A 23331-nucleotide genomic window follows, 5' to 3' on the forward strand; every position below is an offset into this window, starting at 1 on the left:
TGTTTTAGAGCAAGCTCATCACACATTTTGCTTTGTTGATCCCCATATACTTTTTGTCCCTTAGTATTGTTTTGAGAATTAGAAATGTAGGCAACTCAAGGGTGAGTGTATTGGCTTCCGAGGGCTGCTGTGACCAATCACAAACGTGGTGGCTTCAAGCAACATCAGTTATTCTCTCTCAGTTCTGGGGACCAGAGGTCCTTAGCGTGGGTGTGTCGCAGGGCTGCTTCCATTGAGGAGTCTGAAGGAGCGTCCCTTCCCTGCTCTTCTCCAGCTTCTGGTGCTTGCCAGCAGTCCTTGGCATTCCTACTGCTGTAGGCACATCGCTCTAACCTCTGCCTCCGTCTTCACATGGCCTTCTTTTCCTTCTTATAAGGACCACCCCCCATGTGACCTCATTTTAATTACACTTGCACAGACCCAACTTCCAAGTAATGGCGACCATGCACATTTTCCCTCCCTGTGCAGAAGAAACTCTTCAGGATGCTCAGGTCATTCCTCACTAACTTGAAAAGAATAGTCGATGACTTCATTTTAAAATAAGACCCACCCTGTTTTAAAATCGGCGTGGTAAAACATACAGTTATTGTATTTTACAGTGTGGCCCAGAGAACCGGACCTTTATAATACTGACTTTGACATCATATCCTTAAAAGGGTTTTCAAAAGGTGATAAAGATAGAACAGGGCCCTTTTAGTTGAAATCAACTAGGGTCCAAGTCTTGCTTCTGCTGCCTGTGTACTTGGGAGAGCCCCCTAGACAATGGGGACCTCAGTCCTGTCTGTCCAGTGATCCCCCAGCATTTTCCCTCTCGGTCTCATTCTTCACGAATCATTTAGAGAGCAAGTAACCTAGGAAACTGGATTCTACAGAGTTGGGGCGGGAGAGGGACTCAGGAGCTGGTGAGACCAGCCCGTAAGGTGTAAAAATGATTTTTAGAAGGTAGCGTGCTTTTGAAGTAGTATGTTAGATATTTGAAGAGATTCTCCTAGTTGAGGATTTGCTTTCTGTTCCAAAACTAAAAGGGCTTATTAGTTCTCATTGTTCAAATCTTTCTTAAGGAACTATTAAGTTTCTTCACTCTTAATTAAAATTTTGAGCAGACTGTGAAGAAGGAAAAAAAAAATCACAGAATGCCTTTCTCTTTTCTCTGCTCCCTGTCCTATCAGAATTCAGGGTAAAGATATCAGGACAGTGCAGTGCCCACATCTGTAACTAGAAGTGTGAGCATGCATCTTTCAGACACTTTCACTTTGGGAGAAATTTATCTTTTGGATGCCATGGAGCTCATCATTCCATCATCCATCAAATTATGTGTTCTGGTGTCTTTCAGCAAAATAGGGAATGTCAGGCTGCTGAGATCAGAACCGCATGGTCCCCGCTTGGCTCTGGAGGGCGTCCAGGGAAAAGGGCGTGTTGCTTTATCAAGCACTCTGCTGCCAGGGCTGATAGACTTATGCACAATTTGGCTCGACAACAGTCAGCCAGTTCTCAGTGAAATAAAGAAAAAGAATAGATTTCTTTCATTTGGGTATTTGTGGCCAGAATTTGGGCATTTGTGGCAGACTTTAGTGTGGTCATAAACTACTTGACATTTTTCAAATGGCTACTAAAAACAATCACAGACTTCCTTTTGGAATAGTAACTTCAGGACATCATTCTTGTAGCCAAACAGACACCCTGGTTTTTAGTTAAAGCTTGTGAAAACAGTTAAACTTAGTATGATACGGATTTGCAGTTTCCATGTAGCAGAAGCCCCAGGAGACATGGGCTCCCTTCATTTCGGTTGATAGTACTGACTGAAAGAACTCACTTGACTAAGACTTTTCTCCTTTGTTAGGCAGGAAAAATCATGTACTTCTAGTCTGTACCTCTAGAAGGAGGGTAGAAAGGGCATAAACTAGATTATACCTTTGCGGGAGGCTCTTTGAATCCAGTTGTGATCTTGCCCACTGCACCCACCCCATGGCGGCTGACTTGATCAGCAATTAGAGGCTGTCTGCCTGGTCCTGCTTTTCAACCACATGTGCTTTCTCTGCATTCCAGCCCGAGGAAGAGCAGTCGGTCTGTGATACCACTGGATCCAGTTCTTCCACCGATGACACAGCATCTTTGGATCGACATTCTTCTCATGGCAGTGACGTGTCCCTCCCCCAGATTTCGAATCTGAACAGGTCTCGAGATCAGCAGTGTCTCGATGGCTTCTACAGCCCTGGGATGGGAGCCGAGGGTCGAGAGACTGAGAGGGAACCTGCTGGCCCAGGCGAAGCGGAAGAGGAGGAGATGGACAGCATCACGGACGTGCCTACCAGCTGCTCTGTCCTGAGGGGCTCTATGCGCTCTCTGTCCCCTTTCCGGAGGCACAGCTGGGGTCCAGGGAAGAATGCAGCCAGTGATGGAGAAATGAACCAACGGAGGTGAGATGGCAGGCTGCTTGTTTAATCTCTCGGTGTCTGCTTGTTTTTGAGAAGTTTCTGATTTGGGATTATTGTTGGTAAGAGATTCGAGGACACACCATGGTATAGAAGAACAGAATAGGCTTTGGAGTCAGGAAAACCTGTGTCAAATGCCAGCTCCAGACCTTAGCATGTAGATAACCTTGGGCAAGGTGCTTGACCCCTCTGAGCTTTAATTTTCTCATCTGGAAAATACCTGCCTTTCAGATATTTGTAATAAATAAATATTACAAGTGAAATGTGTCTGTCACATAGAAGGTGTTTAATAAATGGTAACATTCGTTCAGGCCAGTTTTGTTATTGAAAATCATAGATTAGAAATATTGGAGGGACTAGTTTGTCAATGTCAATTTAAGACATGAGCATGAAATCTCAGTCTGAACACATCTAAGTTTTCGAAGTGTGTCCCGGGAATTGCCATCTCTTTCCAGTGCAGGAAGTTCTGATAAAGTCTAAATTATCAGTATTTAATCCTTAAGAGGACACAGGAATCATTGACTTTCGTTAAGACAAGGTGGACGTGGCTTCTGGTCATGGGCTGCTGGATGAATTTAAGCAGGTGGTTTTAGCTCTGAAGAGCGTGCAGCATGACACCTCCTATATGCACAAAGGTGTGCTTACTCCAAAGCCACCTTCTTAACGAGGAAATCAGCTAAGGGAGGAGGCTGGCAGTTGTTTCAAAACAATTGATGTTGACAGCCTACTGGAGCAGTTACTGTTTATTTTTAAAAATCCTTGACCTCCTTATAACATTGTGGCTCTGATTTCATAGCTGAGTAAAGTACATGTAATCTGGTCACACTGGTCACTCATCCTTTTATTCAGCCAACATTTAGTGAGCACCCACTGCATGCCAGGCATTTCCAGGTTCTGGAGACCCCCAGGTGAACGAGGCCAAGTCCATGCTTTCGTGGAGCTCCCACTACAACCTTATACGTTCTTAGTGTGCCACTTTTCAGACTTCCTTTAATGACACATCATCTTAGGTGATTTTCCAGTCCTCTCCATGACTCTGGTGATATTACCCCCATTTCTGCAGATGAGTCTGGTGCACATAGTTATATCACTTACCCACTAACCCAGAATCAGTAGAGTCTCCTAGTCAAATGCTCTTTGTCCAATTCCGTATTGGTGTGGTGGTGTTCAGGATGCTAACCTTAAAAATAAGTACTTGCTTTCTCTGCTGGTACATTTAAATACCTACATTTAAATACATTTAAATGTGGGTATACATTTAAATACCTACATTATATAAAAAATGATTTCTTAAAGCTTTCCTTCTCAGCTTTAGTCATGCTGTACTTTTTTTGTTTTTAAAGCATTTATACCAAAAGAAAAAAATAAGAATGGTTGGACGTGATCCTCAGAATTCTCTTCCTGAAGGGAAAGTAGTTTCTCGACAGGACATACTTGTCTTAGATGATCAGCTTAGATGATCAGGACATACGTGACTTACATGATCCATGTCAAGAAACAAGGGTTTATTTTATATATAATCCATTTTTCTTTATAATCCACTGTGGATCCCTTTGCCACGACTTTGATTTCAGAGCTAAATGTGACTTTATGGATCATTTAACTCAGATGAGGAAATTGAAGCTCAGATTCATTGATTTGCCCAAGATTACCTGGTGATCTTATGAACTGAACTTAGACTAGGACTCTGTATCACCTCAGTTATTTATATTTTCAACCTGTTAATATGGCATCTCCTGTTTGAGCTTAGCATTAAGGATTGCCTAGCACCTCTGGAGATAGTGGAATGAAAGCCGGGCTTCACCGTAGTATTACCTACATATAGCGTAACCTGAAATTTAAAGTCTTAACCCATGTAAAGTTTTGAATGGCTTCCCCCTCCCCCCGCCCCCCGATCCTTTTACTTTTATAATTTAATAAAACATTCTTTGCCTCTGATTAACTCCTTGGAACAAGGAGGGAGCGAAGTAGCCCCCCCACAGAAATTGACAGGCCTTTTTGGTTCTGATAGCTTTCTTATTCCACATTCATTCATGCCCTTACTTCCTGTACTGTTTCTCTTTGGCCATTGTATCTCTTCCCAGTGTGATGTCTGTATGTTCCATGTGTTTGTATCCATTTTGTTTCACCTGGACACTGACCTCTTCCACCATTCATTTTCAGTTCAATGCGAGTTCTTGGGGATGTTGTCAGGAGACCTCCCATTCATAGGAGAAGGTACAGAGTTCACTAATCTGATGGACTAACCACGTTGCCTCTGAGCATATACTAACAAGCATCTCATTTTTCTGCTTATTCCATGATTAAACAGTGTCACGTCTGCTTCAGGCAAATACAATATAGGTACTTATTAGTTGATGATGTTTGTCAGTCAATATGAAATGTTTTCTGACTCTAAAGTATTTTCTAGTTTTATTTTTAAATATATATAGTTTTAAATATTTTTTCTATCTTGCACTTACTGGTATTTAGATCACTTTGTTTATAGGGTCTCCTCAACTTTATAATTCAAAGAAGTATTTACGTTGCGCATGTCTAATGGACTCTAGGAAGTACTTTTTCTTTCTAAAAAAATGGGGGAAGAACCAGAAATATGTGTGTGCTTGCGCACAGGCCCAGTATTTTCAACACCTTTTAAAATAATTTGCCGAAAGTCTTTATTTTTAGACTACCTGGCAGCTTCCTTGCCATTATTGAGGTAGTCATACATAAGCAAGAGACATTAGCTGATCTCTCAACAGACCTCTCAGTCCTCCAGGTCTTCAACTAGTAATGTCAAAACATTCCAGTAACTTAAAAGGAAGGGAGAAGGAGGTTTATTTTTATTTTTTTAAATCTAGAACTTCTTAAACCTGAAAACAAAGCCAAAGGACCATTAAATGATTTCCTCACTAACTGAGGAATCGAGAAAATTAGGATGCTCTCAAAAATATTCTATCTGAGTTTTCTGCTATAAGGAAAGGGCAGTTTTTCTGCTACTGTAGGATCGTCTGCAACTCTCTGGACCCTTGGAAAAGCAGTGTGTCCCCCTTTCCATCTCCCCGTTGCTCTTCATTCTCTTTATGTTAAATTTCATCCTGGTCGCACATCGTTACCATTTCTAAGAGGAAAGAGATGTTTAAGTTTGTAGAAGGAGATTATTTTTATGAATAATAATTTGGCAATGTGTATTCAGTTACTGATTAACCACATTCTGGGTTTAATAAGAATTTGGATATTGAGATTATAATACGCCTTTTTATTTACAGTTTGGGGATTTATAATCAAGTTAGTAATTTCAAAGAGTGGGCTTCCGAGTCTCGTGTGTGCTTGTAAACTGTATCGGGGCTCGCTTCTGCTCACACGAGTGAGTTGTGTAAGTCAGTTTACTAGAGACGTGCTTCAGCTGCGTATTTCTGCCTTCTGCTTTTGCACTCGTAAGCTTTATACTATAAATTTCATCTGATTAAAATGTTTTACTATTTAAACTATTTTAAAATAATTAAAGATTTACTTTTAAGAGAGCCGTAGGGTAGCTCTGGTACAGCAGCCCACCACCACCCTCCCTCCCCACTATCCGTGAGGGATACGTCCCAAGACCCTAGATGGCATCAAGCTCTACGGATACTGCGATGCTTCCTATATGTGCAGACCTGTGATGAAATTTACTTTACAAATTAGGCACAGTAAGATATTAACAACAACTAATAACAAAACAGAACAGTTAAAACAATGTCCTGTAACAGAAGTCATGTGAATGGCTTTGAGGCCCTCATTAAGTAAAATAAGAGTGACTTGAACATCAGCCCTCTGATACTGTGATAGTCTGATCACTGATATTGGCTACCGAGTGATTGACAGGTAGGGAACATACACAGGATAGAGAAGCTGGACAAAGGGATGATTTATGTCCCCGGCAGGATGGAGGAGGACTTGCATGATTACATCACCCTGCTTTTAAAACTTATGAAATATTTATTTCTGGAATTTTCCATATTCCAGACTGTGGGTAACTGAAACCTCAGAAAGCAAAACCATGGACAAGGGGAGACTCCTGTGTTCAAGAAAGGTGGGGGTTTCGGAGTGTGCAGGTCTTCTCATTTGCAAGGTTCAGGAAGGAGTTGGGTGGTTTTACTGCTGTCCCCCTTCTGGAAATAAAGGCATGTCACTTAGAACTTTAAGGCCTATCAGTGTACTTTTTAAATGATAACTTTTGTTAATCAAAAATCCTGAAGTACTAAAAATCCTGAAGTACAGTTTCCTTTATGGAGTTAGTGATATTTCAAATTGGTTATTTTTGAGTTACATTTACTTAGCATTTCCAACCCCAGATTTTCTGTCCCTGATGCTCAAGAATAAATATCAGTACTCAGGTAATCAAGAAAGTAGATGAGCAAATTAAATTTTTTTTAATCTTGTGGGGAAAATGGATTTAAACCTAAAATTAAAAAAAAAACAACAAAAAAACAAAAACCGATTTCTAATTCAGGTATCAGAATTTTTTTAAGAAAGAAAATAAGTCCCTTCATTATGAAAATGCAGGGAAATGTGACTATTGTTAGATGCTTTATCTTTAGCAGAAGAGCTTGGTTAGTCGGGTTTGAAGATGGATGTGAGTGTTGATTATCTGTATTATGAAAGATTTATGAATTGTCTGCCTTAGATGGAGCCTTAATGGAAACACATGGAAAAAACCTGATTACATAGGCAGCCTACCCCAGCGTAGCCTGTCTTTGTTCCTTTTAGTTAGGGCTTAGCGATGCTGCAGTGAGGAGGATGTGGTGGAGTGGGATGTATGGAGAGATTGTCCCCAATAGTGGAGGTGGAAACACATCCCTGAGGAGGCCACAGGGAAAGGTGGGCGCTCTGTTCAGCATTCGCTAGTACGAATTGGGCTTCAGATTGGACTCATTATCCTGTCAAGAGCCCACAGAGTCATTTACAACACATGATCTAAGTGAACATCAATAGAACAGTTTTAAGTTTCCATGGTTTTTATTGTAATCTTTTTCTAAATTCTAAATCAGTGTTACATTTCTAATTTTTTGATGTTTGTTTAAATCCATCTGCCTCTAACTATGCCCTTTCTTTTTCAATCCAATAACGCCATCCTTGTTTCCTCTTTTCTCCCTCCATTTCTATTTCTGCCTTTGATGTCATCCCCAGTATGAGCTGGTGTCCCTCTGGTGTGCAATACTCTGCTGCCCTGAGTGCTGACTTTAATTGCAGAAGGTATGGTATTATTACGTGTCCAGCCACCAAGGGGGGATCACAAAATATGGCACTGGGGCTTTTGGCTTGGAGCTGGCTTCTCTGTGGCTGGAATGCATATGGCAGCCTGCTTTGTTTGTGAGCACAGTGTTCATTTGCCTCTGCTATTGGCGTCATTAATCCAATTGAGAGAGTACAGCCTAGAAGTTGGATGGTGTACCCTGATGCATCCTGTTTGTCTCAAGTGGCTGTAGATTTGGTGTTTTCTGCAGACTTGTCTCCATGGTATGGTACACCGCTTCTCTCTCTGTTTTGGTCTGCCCTAAATCTCAGATCCTAGAAAATCCCCCATCCTGAGGAATCCAGTGACGGAAGCAAGGCAGCTCATGAGATGCACTTATTTCTATTAACTTCCAAATCCACTAGTTGCCTTAGATTCTAATTTACAGACTCCTTGTTCTATGTTCTTCTCTTAACTCAGCAGCCAGATTTAATTACTGAAACATTTTCAGGATTCAGTTTTGTGGTAAGCATAGATCTGGTTTTCTCAGGCTTTACAAGTAATTCACAATAGAAAACTAAATTTCTTCATTGGCCTGTCTGCTTATCCCTGGTATTAAAAAGGATTTTACAGAGATTTACTTATAGTTAGTCATGATTTCTGTTGTCATATTGAAATAAGAAAAACAAAATCCATTGTTTAATTTACCCACTAGAAAACAGAGGCATATGGTTTCAGTTCATAGTGAGTAAATTTGCAAAACAACAACAAAAAAAGCAAATATAAGCCCTTATAGACTGGCGTTGGTGAATTATTTGTAGTAATTAACTGTACAATTTGAGCATAAATAACTAAATAGCTTCAGTGTTCCTCCAGATGGAATTCAGCTGCTCATAACTGAATACATGGTCACCTACAGCTGCATTTTTAAATTTTGCTTGTTTTAAAGAAGATTCCACTGCAATTGTAATAGATGTGAATTATTCTTGCTAGCAACCCCAAGGAATTTTAGAGACTAACCTCTCTGTAGCCACCTGCTTACAGAAAATGCTTTTTACTCTGCAAACCACAGAATTCTTCATTCCAAGGATCCCATTCTGGATACCAAACCTTAAGTTTGCCTTTTTTTCCCTTCCCTTTTGTCAATATCAGGACAAAAACCTAAAACTCAGACTTAGTAGCTTTTCAGCTTTTGTTCTTTAAGGTGTCCAGTGTGCCTGTCTGCAACTAACAGTTCTCAGGAAACCTGTTGAGCAGTTGTCGGCTGGCCAGGTGTGCACAGAGGCTAACACTCATAAGTAGCACTGGGTTTTCTGGGGCAGACGCATACCTGCAAAGTTAAAAAGCTCAGCTGGGCTGTAGTTGAGCATCAACCTATAAAGGTCCACTTAATGGATGCAGGACAAGTCTGAGTTTCCCTGGTTTGCCTTTGAAAGTTACTTATGCTCATGTTTTCTCTGTGCCATTTAATTCTTGGGCATTAGCAGAGTCGGACTCTGGCAAAGATCAAGGAAAGCACAAATAAAAGATTAACAAGGTAATATGGTCTGTCCATATGGTATATTGGAAAAAAAAAATTAAAAAATGGCCTTAAATGGTTCAACACTTGAATGAGTTGAGTGGGGTAAGATAAGCTAAGTGCACTGCTCTTTCCCAGCATACCAAGACCTGTGAGAGGAAAGGTAGGTGCTGGTCATTTGTGCTGTGCCCTTGTAGACACTTTTGCTAAGTGACACAGAGAAATAATATACAAGCAAGGGAGAGACCCTTAGAGGAATTTCGTTCCCTCTTTCCTTTCTGAAACTCAAATAGAATGAACTTCTGTGCTCTCTGTTCAGTTTCAGTCTGGAAGGCTTGACAGGAGGGGCTGATGTCGGAAACAAGCCATCCTCATCTCTAGACGGAAACTCTGTAAACAACAAAGAACTCAGGCACCCTTTCAGTGGTGAGGAACGGGGTGACTCTCTGGTGTCACTCTCAGAAGAGGATCTGGAAGCAGACCAGAGAGAACATAGGATGTTTGCTCAGCAGGTAAGGTTGAAATGCATATATGTTGTTAATTTGGAAAAAAATTAATTTCCCTAAATATGTCCTCATCTTAAGAACAAAGAAGGCAATCATATCTACTAGTAATCATATCACTAAGTAATCATAGTGCTTTATATTAATATATTACTTATAATGTATTAATATTACTTACTATAAAGCACTAGTAGATATGATTACTTACCTATTATATTCTCAGTCCAGCACAGAGCATGTTCTTCATATTTAAACTAAAGAATATTGTTAATCTGCATAGATTTAAATATTTCATCAAAGCAACCTTGTTTAATTAAGAAAGTAGCCAGGATATTAAACTGAGTTTGCCCTTCTTATCTCAGGGTTTCTTCTTCCACCCCAGGAGTAAAACGAGTCTTGAAGTGTGTTACATGCCATTATTAAATTTCCCAGTTCTTAAGAACATATCCCAAGTTTCTTCTTCGTGGAAAAACAAAAGTCTCATTCTTAGTCTCATCACATTGTCTAGGAAACATCTATTTATTCTTTCCGCTTACTGCCAGAATTCTTGAGAGAACATCTACACTCCCTGACTTACTGTTCTCACCCCCTAATGATCTCGTAATGTCCACCAGTGTCACTCTCTGGAAATGCCTCTCTTGAAGGTCATGGATTTCCTTGTCTACCAAATGAAGTGACTTTTTTAAGTTCTCATCTTCTCAAGCCCTTCATTGTCACCACTTGTGACAGTCCCTTAAGGAGTTTTTGAATTGAGAATTTGAATTATGTGCTTTTACAGCATCTTACCCTACACCTAGCCATCTTTCCTCCTCTTAGGGAAAGGAGACTCTGAACTAATTTCTGAGGATTCCAAGACATATCCAAATGGAACGTTTCTAACTAAACAAAGTTAAACACCTGTCTTTGAATAGGCGACTGTAGTTTTAGGTAGAAATATAATGAAATATTTCTACTTAAGCAAACAAAAATGTTAAACTACCTGTACTTTGAATAGGTGACTGAGGCTTTGTATAGAAATTTAATTTTTATTACATCCTACTGCGTAGCAATAATGTGACCAGATGTAAATTTGGCGCCAAAGGCTTCCTTTAGTAATGAATGTATCTCTTACAGTCTTGCGAAGGCCTTAGAGAATTTAGGCCTAATGAAAGTCAGATTGAAGGCTTAAAGGGATATTGCTGTGCTCCACCTTGGAACTCTGCTCACCCAGAGTTTTTTTATCTTGTGTGCAACTTCAGAGCCTGCATTTAAGCTGCTTGTATCTCTGATCTGGATTAGTTGCCTGCAGCCAACTTCCTGTTGAAAGTCTCTGCCTTTCCCTGAGGTCATTTTTCAGACCTCACAGTTGTATTTGAAACATAGCAACTGCTCCTCAGACTCCATGGTTACACACAAAACAAGCTCCAAATAATCAGAAGTCTTTGGTGCAGTTGTGTTGAGTGTATGCTAGTAACGAATTTTCATTGCTTCCCTGTCAACCTGTGCAAGTCAGGAGGCAGACTTCAGCCTCCTATGAAGGGAAGGGATTTATCTGAGCAGAACAGACTCTCACAGCACCAGAAGTGTGCTAACAAACACTGGATGACTGTCTTTCAGGGGTACTGTGGCAGGAACCTGGGCTGCATTACATGCCCTTGAAAAGCCACTGTGAATTTACTGAGGGAGTTGTCAAATTTCAGTCACCCTCATGTACAAGCAGTCTAATATTAGAAGAGGAAATGAAAGAGATTTTGGCTTCTTTCCAGACACACAGCTGCCTCGCTTGTGATCTCAAAACACTTTTCACTTGCATTTGTTTCTAACTCTTTAAGATCAGAATAATGTTACTGTATCTCTAGAAGAGGTATTTAAGTGTTTTTCAAAGAACAAGAACTATATATAGTTTGATATTTCTAGTTAAATTATTTTGATCCAATTATGCATTCGGAAGATATTAAGTGTGTACTAAGTAGGAAATGTCATTAGGGATTGTGAGGGCTACAGAACCGCTGTAAAGGATGGCTGCTCTAGCCCCGTTTCACTGATGAGAAAACGGAGGCTCCGAAAAGCTAAGTAACTGCAGTAGTCCAGCAGCTGTTCAGTTCCAGCGCCAGGGCAGACTTAGATCCAAGTCTGTGTGACTGCGGAGCCTCCCTTGTCCCCTGGGCTGGGTCACAGTGTAGAGTTTGTGCTTATCTAGAAGTATGGGAGCGTGTGCTTAGAACCTGTTCTCTACTTTTTTTACTTTACAGACATGTCACAGATCTAAGCAACAGGGATTTAATTACTGTACATCAGCCATTTCGTCTCCACTGACAAAATCCATCTCATTAATGACAATCAGCCATCCTGGGTTGGACAGTGAGTATACTACTATTTTTTTTTAATTAAATATATTTTAAACACTTTTCCTGTCATTTTTCTCACTTTAAGACACTATAACATTGCTGTCCAGAATGTCTTTGCCTCTTCCTCTTAATGGATGACTCTTCACTTAACCAAAAAACGATGAGAGTTCAGTATTGTGATCCTCCTCTCCTTAACTACATAAAAATATCCTTAGTACATTTAATATGTTATATTTTGGGGCCTACACCTGACACATTTTTTAAAACTTTATTTTGAAATAATTTTAGACTTTAAAATTAGTTGCAGAATTTATGCAAAGAATTACCATATATTCTTCACCCAGAGTCCCCACATGTTATCATAACACTTGCTTTTATCAGTCTCTCTCTCTCTTTGTCACTTCCCGTAAAGTTTTTTTCTAAAACACTTGAGAGAAAGTTAAAAATAATGCTCTTATGTCTCAAAGAAACTCTCACGTGACCGCAGTACAATTATTCAAATTATATCCAGTATTAATTTCCTGAGCTCTTCAAAAATGTCAAGCTCGTGAAAGACAAAGACTGAGATACAGAGATTTAGTTGAGTGCCAAGAGGATTACATCCAAAAGTGATTAATGCAACTACATGCAAATTCATGGTCCATTGGCTATGAAAATTATATAGAGATGTCTGGCATCCATAAGCACAGGGTGTTTGTGAATGAAAGATGCTCAAACACGTATTTGCATTTGATCCAGATGTTTGCCACAGAAAGCCAATTTGTTCCTTGAGAAACCTCACGTTTTTTTTATTTTTAAAATACTGATTTTTTTTTCATGAGTTGTTGGCATTGTGAGATATTGATACAAAGATTTAAATTATCATCAAAAGTGGAGTGATACATTATAGGAGGGGTCCCCAACCCCCAGGCTACGGACTGGTACTGGTCTGTGGCCCATTAGGAACTGGGCCGCACAGCGGGAGGTGAGCAGCCTCTAGGCAGCGAAGCTTCATCTGTATCTGCAGCCGCTCCCCAGCGCTAGTAGCATCACCGCCTCAGCTCTGCCTCAGATCACCAGGCATTAGGTTCTCATAGGAGCACCGGTTCCTGGTGCCACAAAGGGTAGGGACCGCTGCTTTATATTCTTTGCTGAAAGACCATGTGTTCAGGAGGCTGAAGCAAAGGGAATAAATAAACTCCTATTTCTGGTGTTTCTTTATTGTCCCTTGATAAAACTCATGTTAAAATAGTTAGGGACTAAGGGGATGTTCTGTCTCAGTCCCAATTCATGGTTTATCGGAGGCCTACTCTTTAATTTCCACAGTAGAATTAAGGTATGATGGCTGATTCTATTAACTTTGGCCTCATTTTCATATGATTAATACTTGAAATACAGATCTGGCCTGTTGGACTAAAGGTGCCTAATGGGAACTTAATCTCAGAAATACAGATATAACAGAAATAGCCTTTTCTTGCTTCTTTTTGGGGTTGGGTTTTGTTCTGATTTGGCTTTGGGTGACAGCTTTTGCTGGGATAGGGTTAGGGTTCATTCTAATTTATAATGTACACTTTATGCAGGTTCGAATGGTTTGGTTAGGTTGTAAATTCATTAAGTAGCCCCACTTACTACCCTAAGTTACCCTACACTATAATTGAAAGACAGTCAACTCCAATTATGCCAGTTCTCCTTAGTCCTTCCCCTTATACTGTTAATATTTCCCCATTGTATTTTTTATTTTGCACTAGCAAGATGATAAATTTTTTTTGCAGATGTAAGCATTCTGGCTGTTGAATACAAGAGTAAATCTTCTTTCTCATGTGCTAATATTTAGCACAGGATAACTAGATGGTTCTTGAGTTGCCACATACTCAAATCTTCAGTTCCAGATCGCTTACATGCCGCATGGTTCATCTTTGGTCATAGTCTTTCCATGAAAGTATCGTTATTTTAAAGCCTGAAGTGTATGGTAGACTTCAGATATTTTAACTAATGTTTTATCGTAAACACACTTAGGGGCTATGCGACCTTGGGCTAGATAGTGAAACTCTGCCTCAAACTTAAACTATTAACCACGCCCAGCGCTAGTAGCATCACCGCCTCAGCTCTGCCTCAGATCACCAGGCATTAGGTTCTCATAGGAGCACCGGTTCCTGGTGCCACAAAGGGTAGGGACCGCTGCTTTATATTCTTTGCTGAAAGACCATGTGTTCAGGAGGCTGAAGCAAAGGGAATAAATAAACTCCTATTTCTGGTGTTTCTTTATTGTCCCTTGATAAAACTCATGTTAAAATAGTTAGGGACTAAGGGGATGTTCTGTCTCAGTCCCAATTCATGGTTTATCGGAGGCCTACTCTTTAATTTCCACAGTAGAATTAAGGTATGATGGCTGATTCTATTAACTTTGGCCTCATTTTCATATGATTAATACTTGAAATACAGATCTGGCCTGTTGGACTAAAGGTGCCTAATGGGAACTTAATCTCAGAAATACAGATATAACAGAAATAGCCTTTTCTTGCTTCTTTTTGGGGTTGGGTTTTGTTCTGATTTGGCTTTGGGTGACAGCTTTTGCTGGGATAGGGTTAGGGTTCATTCTAATTTATAATGTACACTTTATGCAGGTTCGAATGGTTTGGTTAGGTTGTAAATTCATTAAGTAGCCCCACTTACTACCCTAAGTTACCCTACACTATAATTGAAAGACAGTCAACTCCAATTATGCCAGTTCTCCTTAGTCCTTCCCCTTATACTGTTAATATTTCCCCATTGTATTTTTTATTTTGCACTAGCAAGATGATAAATTTTTTTTGCAGATGTAAGCATTCTGGCTGTTGAATACAAGAGTAAATCTTCTTTCTCATGTGCTAATATTTAGCACAGGATAACTAGATGGTTCTTGAGTTGCCACATACTCAAATCTTCAGTTCCAGATCGCTTACATGCCGCATGGTTCATCTTTGGTCATAGTCTTTCCATGAAAGTATCGTTATTTTAAAGCCTGAAGTGTATGGTAGACTTCAGATATTTTAACTAATGTTTTATCGTAAACACACTTAGGGGCTATGCGACCTTGGGCTAGATAGTGAAACTCTGCCTCAAACTTAAACTATTAACCACGGATAAATAATAATGCGAAAAGGTTTAAATGTGAATTTACTTAGTCTTTAGCATGTTTCCTGGCTTAAAATAAGCATCCGTATCGCCACGGGGTGATATGGATGCTTATTTTAAGCCAGGAAACGTGCTAAACATGTGCCACGTCCACTGTTCTGTGACCGGAATTTAAACGATGTTCAGGAAACCAGGACACTGTGCCTCGTGGCCTTTCAGTGGCTGTGTTTTATGAGCAGACTCGTGTAGGAACGAAATACTTTGAAAAATCGACCTCTTTCCATCTTTTATCTTTGCCCACCTCTTCTTTTAAAGAAGTTAGCGGCTTCTACCACAGTATTTGTTGACGGTTCGCATTTGAGCATTTCTGAAAAGGTACAGCCACTGAGCTGTTGACTCGTGGGGTCCCTTGCTGGATTAGGAAAGCAGGCAGACTCCTAGCATTGTTTCTAAGCTGGAATGTGTCTCAAAAATCCTTTGGTGTAGAGGAAAATACCGAGTGAAAACATTTTTGTGTCATTTTCTGGGGTGGAAAGTGGACAGGCGGCAGCTCACTGAGGATCCACAGTGGTGAGAAAGCTTCCTAACTCACGTCTTAGATTTGCTCTGTGGTCGAAAGGCACGTGGTGGCTGCATCGTGCCGGCTCGTTGGCAGAGAATCGGAGTGGCGCTGACGCTGCCTCTGTCACGGGCAGCGTGCCGGGCGGACGGCCCCCGGGGGGCGCGCTCCAGGGCGTGCGTCTGTAGCATTTTTCCTCTTGCATTCAGAGGAGACCAGCCTGCCAGGAGACTTAGATCTGTTTCTTGATAGAACTTAACAAACAATAAACTTCATTTTTGCTATATAGAATAATTCAGTTTTCAAACTTTTCGTTGCTTGCACCCAGGAGATGCCTACACATGGCAGAGAACTGCTGGCTGTGTCCCTGGAAGAGCTCCAGGCACCTAGGTGGTGGCCTCGTTGAGAGAACTATACCCATCAGATGTTTCAACCCCACAGGCTCTTCATGAAATTTCATTGTCCCCTTTATGTTGCGAGGTTTGTTATCACAAAGAACGGTGTTCACAAGTGGCACGTGTCCTGGGATCATTCTTACACCTTCACTCCTGGTGTGTAAATAGGCCACGCCTGGATGGAAACACCAGCCATCATGGAATAGCTTGCATTAGACTATGAAGTCGGTCTGGAGAACCGAATCGTGCCATGTACATATATAATATGCACATAAAAATCCATGTGACCAAAGGTCAGGCTGCACCTCTGCACAGTTAGGCATTGGTGCTGATGATACTCGATCTCTGCTTATTTTCTTTCTCTCTCTAACCGTGGACAGTGGGATGGGAATTTTTTGGAATACATGTATTTTATAGAAGTTCTATTTGGAGAAGATAACATGGACAAATGCATCGGAACAAAAATGTAGTCAGGAAAACAGACTTTTTATATTGGTCTTTTGATTAAATTGCAAGGCTAGAATATATGCATAGTTAGTAAGTGTGTGTATATCTTATATGCATACACACATACATATTTTAATTTGGGGTGAAGTAATAGCAGAGTTGGATACTGAAAGAAAACTAGGAATTTGCTATGTGACTTAGTACGTGGAAAGCAAGGCTGAGGGATTTGGGCTTATCTGCGGCCAGTGGAGTGATTTAAGTAGATTAAATCGATCGATGAATTGATTCAGACACTTCATAGAGACCGCGCTGAAGACCCTGTTGGGGAAGAGAGGCTGGTAGAGGAAGCCTGTTGCAGAATTCAAATGAGAGCTGTTGGTGGCCTGAACCAGGGTCTAGAGCAGTGGCAGTAGGGGAGAAGCTGATGTGCAGAGAATTCTAGCAAAGTAAGTCGGAAGGACTGAGTGAGGTGTGATGCAGGGATTCGAGGGCGGTGCCCAGGGTTCCGTTTTGAATAGTTAGTTACCACTGACCAAGTGGTAACTGGAGGAGGAGGAGCAGGTCCCGGCGAAGAGCTGGGTTTACTTATATCCTTGTTCGGTCTGAGCTGCCTGTGGGACACCCACCCACCGGTGAGCAGTGAGATGAATGAGTTTGGAGCCCAGGAGAGATCTGACTTGAAGATAGAAAGCTGTGAGTCCCCAGTGTATAGCAGATGCAGATTACACTGTACGAGGTGGGAGTAAATGGGGAGACTTGGGGTGAGGGAGAAGAGGTGAGGGATGCTGCTACTCCAGATGCTTTCACTTTGAAGGGAAAAACCTCCACCTATGAATAATGACCATTAGAAAGAATTTACCTTTTGTTTTCATAATCTAATAAGCACACATTGGTTGGGTGAATATTTTTAAGCTTATTAGAATTCTGCATAATCAAATATAAAAGTGAAAGTATGCATGCATTACAAGGTTCACCGGTACAGCCTTTCTGGGCACCTGCAGGCCAGTGACATTACTGTGTTCCTCGTGGGCTCGAGGCGCCTTTTACTTTGTCCCGGTGTAGTCTGTGCCTATTCTAACGTCTCCTGTCGACCCACCTCTCAGCTCGGCAGCAGCCGCAGCCCGCCAGGCGGACCTCCTTCTCCGTCAGCGTCTCCCCGCTCCTCCTCAAGTCTAAAGCTCTCTTTTCCCTTGGCTCTTCCCATCCCAGCGATGAGGAGGAGGAGACGCCCTGTAAGTAAGCAACGTTGGTGTCCAGTGGCTGCTCTCCAGGGTCTGACCAGCACTGACAGTGCTATGTAGGCTTGGCGCTTGGGGACTTTTATCCCCTGCATGCCATCATTTCTAAACCGTTTGTCTTTGTGCTTTGCTTTGAAATTAGTTTGGTAAAACAGTTGTCTTCTGTACACCACCTACACCGATTAACCCAGTGGCCAGATTCCAGTGCATGAGGTATCATCCCAGGACACAGATGTCTTCAGAGGCAAAAGGGACATGTTGCCATCCCACCTGGTACCTTTTGTAATACTGAGCACTGATTTAATAAAACTTTGCATTTGATGATGTAATTTTCATTTTTCCTTGTCCGCTTATTGTCTCACGGAGCAGATGTCCACCTGTGATATTTAAAAGTTAATGATAAACTTTTGACTTCTCACCTTTTCCTCCTGTTTTCTCTCCTTTGGAACTTTTATTTTTCTGTCTTTTACTGCATTGTAGGTTTCAGATTAATATATCATTACTTGATAATGCCTAGTTAATAGACTTTACCAAGGCATCAATTTTAGTAAACCTGGAAAGGAAATGAATCCCCCTTTTCATGAAATCAGTTTTCAATTTTGTACGATTTCTATAGTATTCCAGGATTGTTGTTTTTAATGGAAAAAGCATTTCTAATATAAAGTTAAATAATGAATTGTCTTCGTTTTATATAGTGCGAGTCATGGGCAGTTAAGCATCCGTGCTACTGAGCGCCCTGAGTCCCTACTGCTGCTGACCTGAAGTTTCAGCAGTATTTAGTTATTTAATATTTAAATATTAACGTTTAATATCTTCATAATTTTGAACTCAGGGTGACTTTCTGCATTGTTCTTAAAAGATAGTGACTTAGGTGCATAACACAGAGGTCAGGTAATTTCCTTTAAGTGGAGGTAGTTCAGTAGTTTTTCACAATTAAAAGATGTTCGGTAAAAAAAAAAAAAAGGCAAACGACACCATATTCACTTTATACCATTTGTAATGGGGAAGTTGTGACGGTCCACTTTAACTCCGTTCAGAAGCTCTCCAGGCTGTGCAGAGTATTCGTGATGCCCTGGGAAGCAGCCGGGTCAGCGTGGCGAGTGAGACAGCAGCCCCAGTCGTACTTCTGCCCCTGATGGACAGATATGACAGCACCAGCTCTCAGTCCAGCAGGAAGCAGTCACAACAGTAGAGGAGCTTGAAGAAACCTTTGAATCAAGTATCCAGTATTCCTCAAAATGTACTCCTTCAACGCAGGAGTACCAGTGAGAATTATGTTGGGGAGTCAGGGGAGAGGAAGAAACAGAAGGGGTTGGTTCAAGGCCAGATGTGGTTTAGGCAGGTTTCCAGTGGTAACGTGTGCAGAGTTAATGTCCCAGACAGTGTTCAGTCTCTGTGTTTCCCAAACTTATTAACCAGGTAACTACAACATGTGCATGGCCATGTATAACATCTCGTGAGACTAGCGTTCCATGGACACACTTTGAAAAATATTAAGCACATCCATCCAGAAGTTCCAGCCCTGGAATGTTAGTATAGTAGGTCTGCAGATTGTTTCATGTCTTTAGCAAAGGTCTAGTTGATATCTGCTATTTACCTGTACCAGTACTTCACAGGCTGACTTCAACGACAGCTTTCTTTGTTTTAGTCTGTAATTATATCACGGAAGTAGCATTGGTTATTTTACACTCTTAGATGCTCTGAAAACCTGATGACACTTTAGGAATTTCAGAGGCATTGGTAAATTTAATCACTGTCTTCAGAACCACATCTAGTAAATGGTTTCATAGTAAAGAATTAAATCATAGTAAATGAATTAAATTTTTTTCAGCAGTGAAAAAGTTGGAAACCCTTATAGGACACATAGATTCTCCTAGTGCTAAATTATATATTTGTTCATCTCTTAATTTACTTGGCAAAAATCTACTGGGAGCCTATTCTTAGCCGGGCTCTGTGCTCGTCGGTATTTTTCTTCATTATCGAATTTATTTTCAGTTTGTTCGTATTATTAGGGTGATAACTTACTAGGTGTTCACCGAAGTGTGCAACAGACGCAACAGCCTGGGAGAATTTATTGCTGCTCATAACAGTCAAGGCTCCTTTGGGTGGGAAAAGTTTTGAAGCCTTTGCTCTAAGCCATACTGTTTGGGTGTGTGTGTGTGTGTGTGTGTCTCTTTAAGTAAATTACGGCATCCTGAGGTTAAAAGCCTACATCATGCAGAACTGGGGGAGGGGGCAGATCTCAGATCTTATTTTTATATGCTCATCTTTCTCTCTCATCTGGCTGTTGTTGCCATGCATTCTTAGTGAAACGGAAGCACCCCAAATAGGTAAAAGAAAAACTCTAGGAAGCAGTCTTTTGAAGATTCAGAGTTCGTTAAATGTCTTATGCATTGTTCTCACCTGTTGGCTACTTGCTTAGTAATAACTCCAGTTTTTGCATCTCTGTTCAGAATCTAGAACAGTTTGGGAATTAAAGAGTCTCAAACGCTGGTAATGTGGTAGTGGAACATCTTTAAATCTCTCTTACGAAAGGTTTACTGCCAGTCATCTCAGAGATCCTGGAAACCAAACTCAAGGAGAAAGGTTGTTTTTTGTTCACATTATAATAATAGTTATACTAAGCAACCTTTGTCTCTCTGAAATCAGACACAGAAAATATTTCTATCCCTGATCTCCTAAAAATTAGAAACCATTTTTCATTGTGTGATTGAGGTCTTCCTCTAAAGTAACTCAAACTTGTACATACTGTAGATAAAATAATAGTCGTGTCCTTTCTGTGTGTTCTACTTACTGTCTTGATAACTCAGCCCTAGATTTAGTTTTAACAACCTGCTTCAGCTTGTGGTCTGACAGTTGTGAAGGGAGGAGACCGTGTCTGCCCTCCTCGTTTTGTCAGCCCGGAGAAGAGCACCCTCGCATTTCACAGGTGAGGGAATGAAATCCGGAGAACTCACCCTAAATTAGCAACAGGGCCAAGACCTTCATAAGCCAGCTCGGGTGCTCCTTCCTAGTCACTCACCCATTTCCAGGAACACTCAGGACCGTATCAGATATACATTAGCTAGAGTTTTACAGTAAAAATACATGAAAGCAAGATCAACAGCATACAGAATGTGAAATTTAATTTCCTAGTTTGTATCCATTCTGTGACATCATCTCAGAAAGATGGCCTAAGGGAACTGAACATTTGATAAAAACAGGAATTAAACATATTTCATGTATGTTTGAACATTAGGAAAAAACCTTGGTTCGGAGTTTGATCAGTTATTTGAATCCTGGATTACTGTTTTCCCCCGCCCCAAGGAAAATTCACTCCCTATTGTTGCCTATTTCCAGTCTGACGTGAGGGTTTCACGTTTAATTTTTCCTTCTTCTAAACCCTTAGAAGGAGAAGGTGCCGTGCACTGGTTTTCAAATGCTGTCTCTGCCTTATCTGTGTCACTGCAAATATTTTATACACCTGTCTGTTCTTGGCTGTAATCTTTTTGTTTGGTTCTAACGTTTTCTCTGCTATTTTTGTCTTCTAGGTTCACGGCCTTTCCACAGCACCAGTGCTAATCTGACGGAGAGGTACTATATAGTTACTTGTTATTCCTTTTCCCAAGGTAAAATCAAGGAAATCCAAAATGTCTTATGGCATTTAACTAAGTAAACTAAGTTAATTGAGCTCATTGGATTCTTTCTTGAGTGATAAATTTGGAATAATGGCTGGAAGTGGTTTGTAATGAAGGCTGTATCGTTTTTAAGTAAGGTCTTCACTGGTTTTCCACTTGTGTTCTTTACACTCTCCCAGTGGTGAAGGCGACTGATGGCACTCACGTGAGAAGACACCTCTGTTTGACTTGACAAACTTTTATATTCTTTGCTTATAGAGGTTTTTAATTCCTAAGTCTGATGATATTTTGTTTCATAATTTGTGTGTGTGATAGGTCCCCCCCTTATCCACGGGGAATATGTTCCAAGACCCCCGGTGGATGCCTGAAACCATGGATAGTACCAAACCCTATATATACTGTATTTTTCCCTGTACATACCTACCTGTGGTAGAGTTTAATTTGTAAATTAGGCACGGTACGAGATAACGATAATAGCAAATAAAAAATAGAACAATTATAATACTATATTGTAACAAAGGTTATGTGGATGTGGTCTTTCTCAAAATCTCTTATTGTACTGGACTCACTCTTCTGTGACAGCTTGAGATGATACAGTGCCTAGGTGATGAGGTGAATGACGTAGACATTGTGACAAAGCATTAGGCTACTGTTAGGGTTAGGCAGGCATTGAGATACCAAGATAGTCGGATAACTGAGAAGGCTACTAAGTGACTGGCAGGGAGCCTGTACACTGGCAAAAGGATGACTCTCGTCCTGTGTGGGACGGTGCAAGACTTCATCATGCTACTCAAACAACATGCACTCTAAAACTTATGGGTAGTTTATTTCTATAATTTTTTATTTGCTATTTTGGACTGTGGTTGACCATGGATAACTGAAACCTCGGAAAACGAAATTGCAGATATGAGGAGACTCCTGTATGTATACATTCATTCAGTACTGCTGCCTTCTTAGCCTTTTTAAGCTTTAAGCTGTGTTCTTCTGGATGCACAATATACACAGCTCTGTCCCAGTTAAGTAAATTGGCTCTTTACTTGACAGCAGACAAAAGATTTCTATTTTGACTCTCTGTTTTCATATTCCTCTTATGCTTATGAGAGTAAATATTCTAACTTGAGCATCATTGGGGTTTTGTTGGTCTGCCGTTTTTGTCGGTTGCCTTTTTCACAAAGGTGTCACTTGTGACTCAATGATCTAGAACTCTCTTGATATGAATGCTTCCCTTTGTTTTTCCATCTTTTTATAATTGCTCTGCCCTTTCTAAAGCAGTGGTTTCATACCACTTCTCTTTTATCTTAGTAACAGACAGCTTTATATTATAAACAATACTTTATATCTAAATGGACTTTAGCTGCTGATGAGGACACCTAATTTTTCCGCTATGTTTTCTTACAGATGCCCTTGAGATAAACACTACTTTTCTATGGATAAGTTCTAAAATAACTTATCTAGAAAAAGTAGTAAAGATAGATTTCTTACCTATGTAATGGACTGTGCGTACACATGCAAAGCATTCTTTGAGGAAATCAACCATTGTGCATTTCCATAGTGGACGGACTTCGGTCATATGTTGGCTTCCTGAACAGGTCGATTAGTACATACAGGGCTGTATGAAACCCTTAAAATGGGTCTTTCTACAGTCTGCCTCAGCTTTGCCTGCCATTTAGTATATATACCTTCCTAAGATTGTGCCTGGCGGTATTCACCGGCCACAGTGCTGATGCCAAAAAACTAAAGGCCTGTGATTTCTGCTTTCAGAGAACTCAAATATGCAGTCAGTCATGAAGATTCCATGGTTTGCAGCCAAGTTTGTCATTCCATCATATTTATGAGTTTCTTTTCAAGAACCTATTTGATGCAAAGAAGTTTAATTGAATGCTAGTTTAGATTGAGAAATTTTAGATAAATAATTAAAGCACGTTTGACAGGTAGCCGCTATCTAACATCAGATCACTGAAAATCCATTGCGATAACATTAATGACCGATATAAGGAAACTTAGCCAGGC

At 40.6% G+C, this 23331-nt stretch overlaps 1 protein-coding gene across 7 annotated transcripts in view; it reads left to right on the forward strand.

The window, feature by feature from the left end:
* Positions 1 to 23331, forward strand: part of AKAP13 (A-kinase anchoring protein 13) — a 234334-nt gene that overhangs the window by 166924 nt on the left and 44079 nt on the right. For 4 of the 7 annotated variants that reach the window (XM_006905247.3, XM_015593782.2, XM_015593780.2 and 1 more), the window contains exons 11-16: positions 2047 to 2417; positions 4596 to 4649; positions 7578 to 7643; positions 9462 to 9654; positions 11877 to 11985; positions 21235 to 21277. In XM_006905247.3, the coding sequence (XP_006905309.1) occupies positions 2047 to 2417; positions 4596 to 4649; positions 7578 to 7643; positions 9462 to 9654; positions 11877 to 11985; positions 21235 to 21277 (836 nt within the window). The remainder of the gene's footprint in view (positions 1 to 2046; positions 2418 to 4595; positions 4650 to 7577; positions 7644 to 9461; positions 9655 to 11876; positions 11986 to 21234; positions 21278 to 23331) is intronic. The other 3 variants (XM_015593798.2, XM_025049691.1, XM_015593794.2) reach the window with 2 other exon arrangements.

The sequence above is a fragment of the Pteropus alecto genome, unplaced genomic scaffold (genome assembly GCF_000325575.1).
Source record: "Pteropus alecto unplaced genomic scaffold, ASM32557v1 scaffold60, whole genome shotgun sequence".
In the NCBI taxonomy this organism is placed as follows: Eukaryota; Metazoa; Chordata; class Mammalia; order Chiroptera; family Pteropodidae; genus Pteropus; species Pteropus alecto.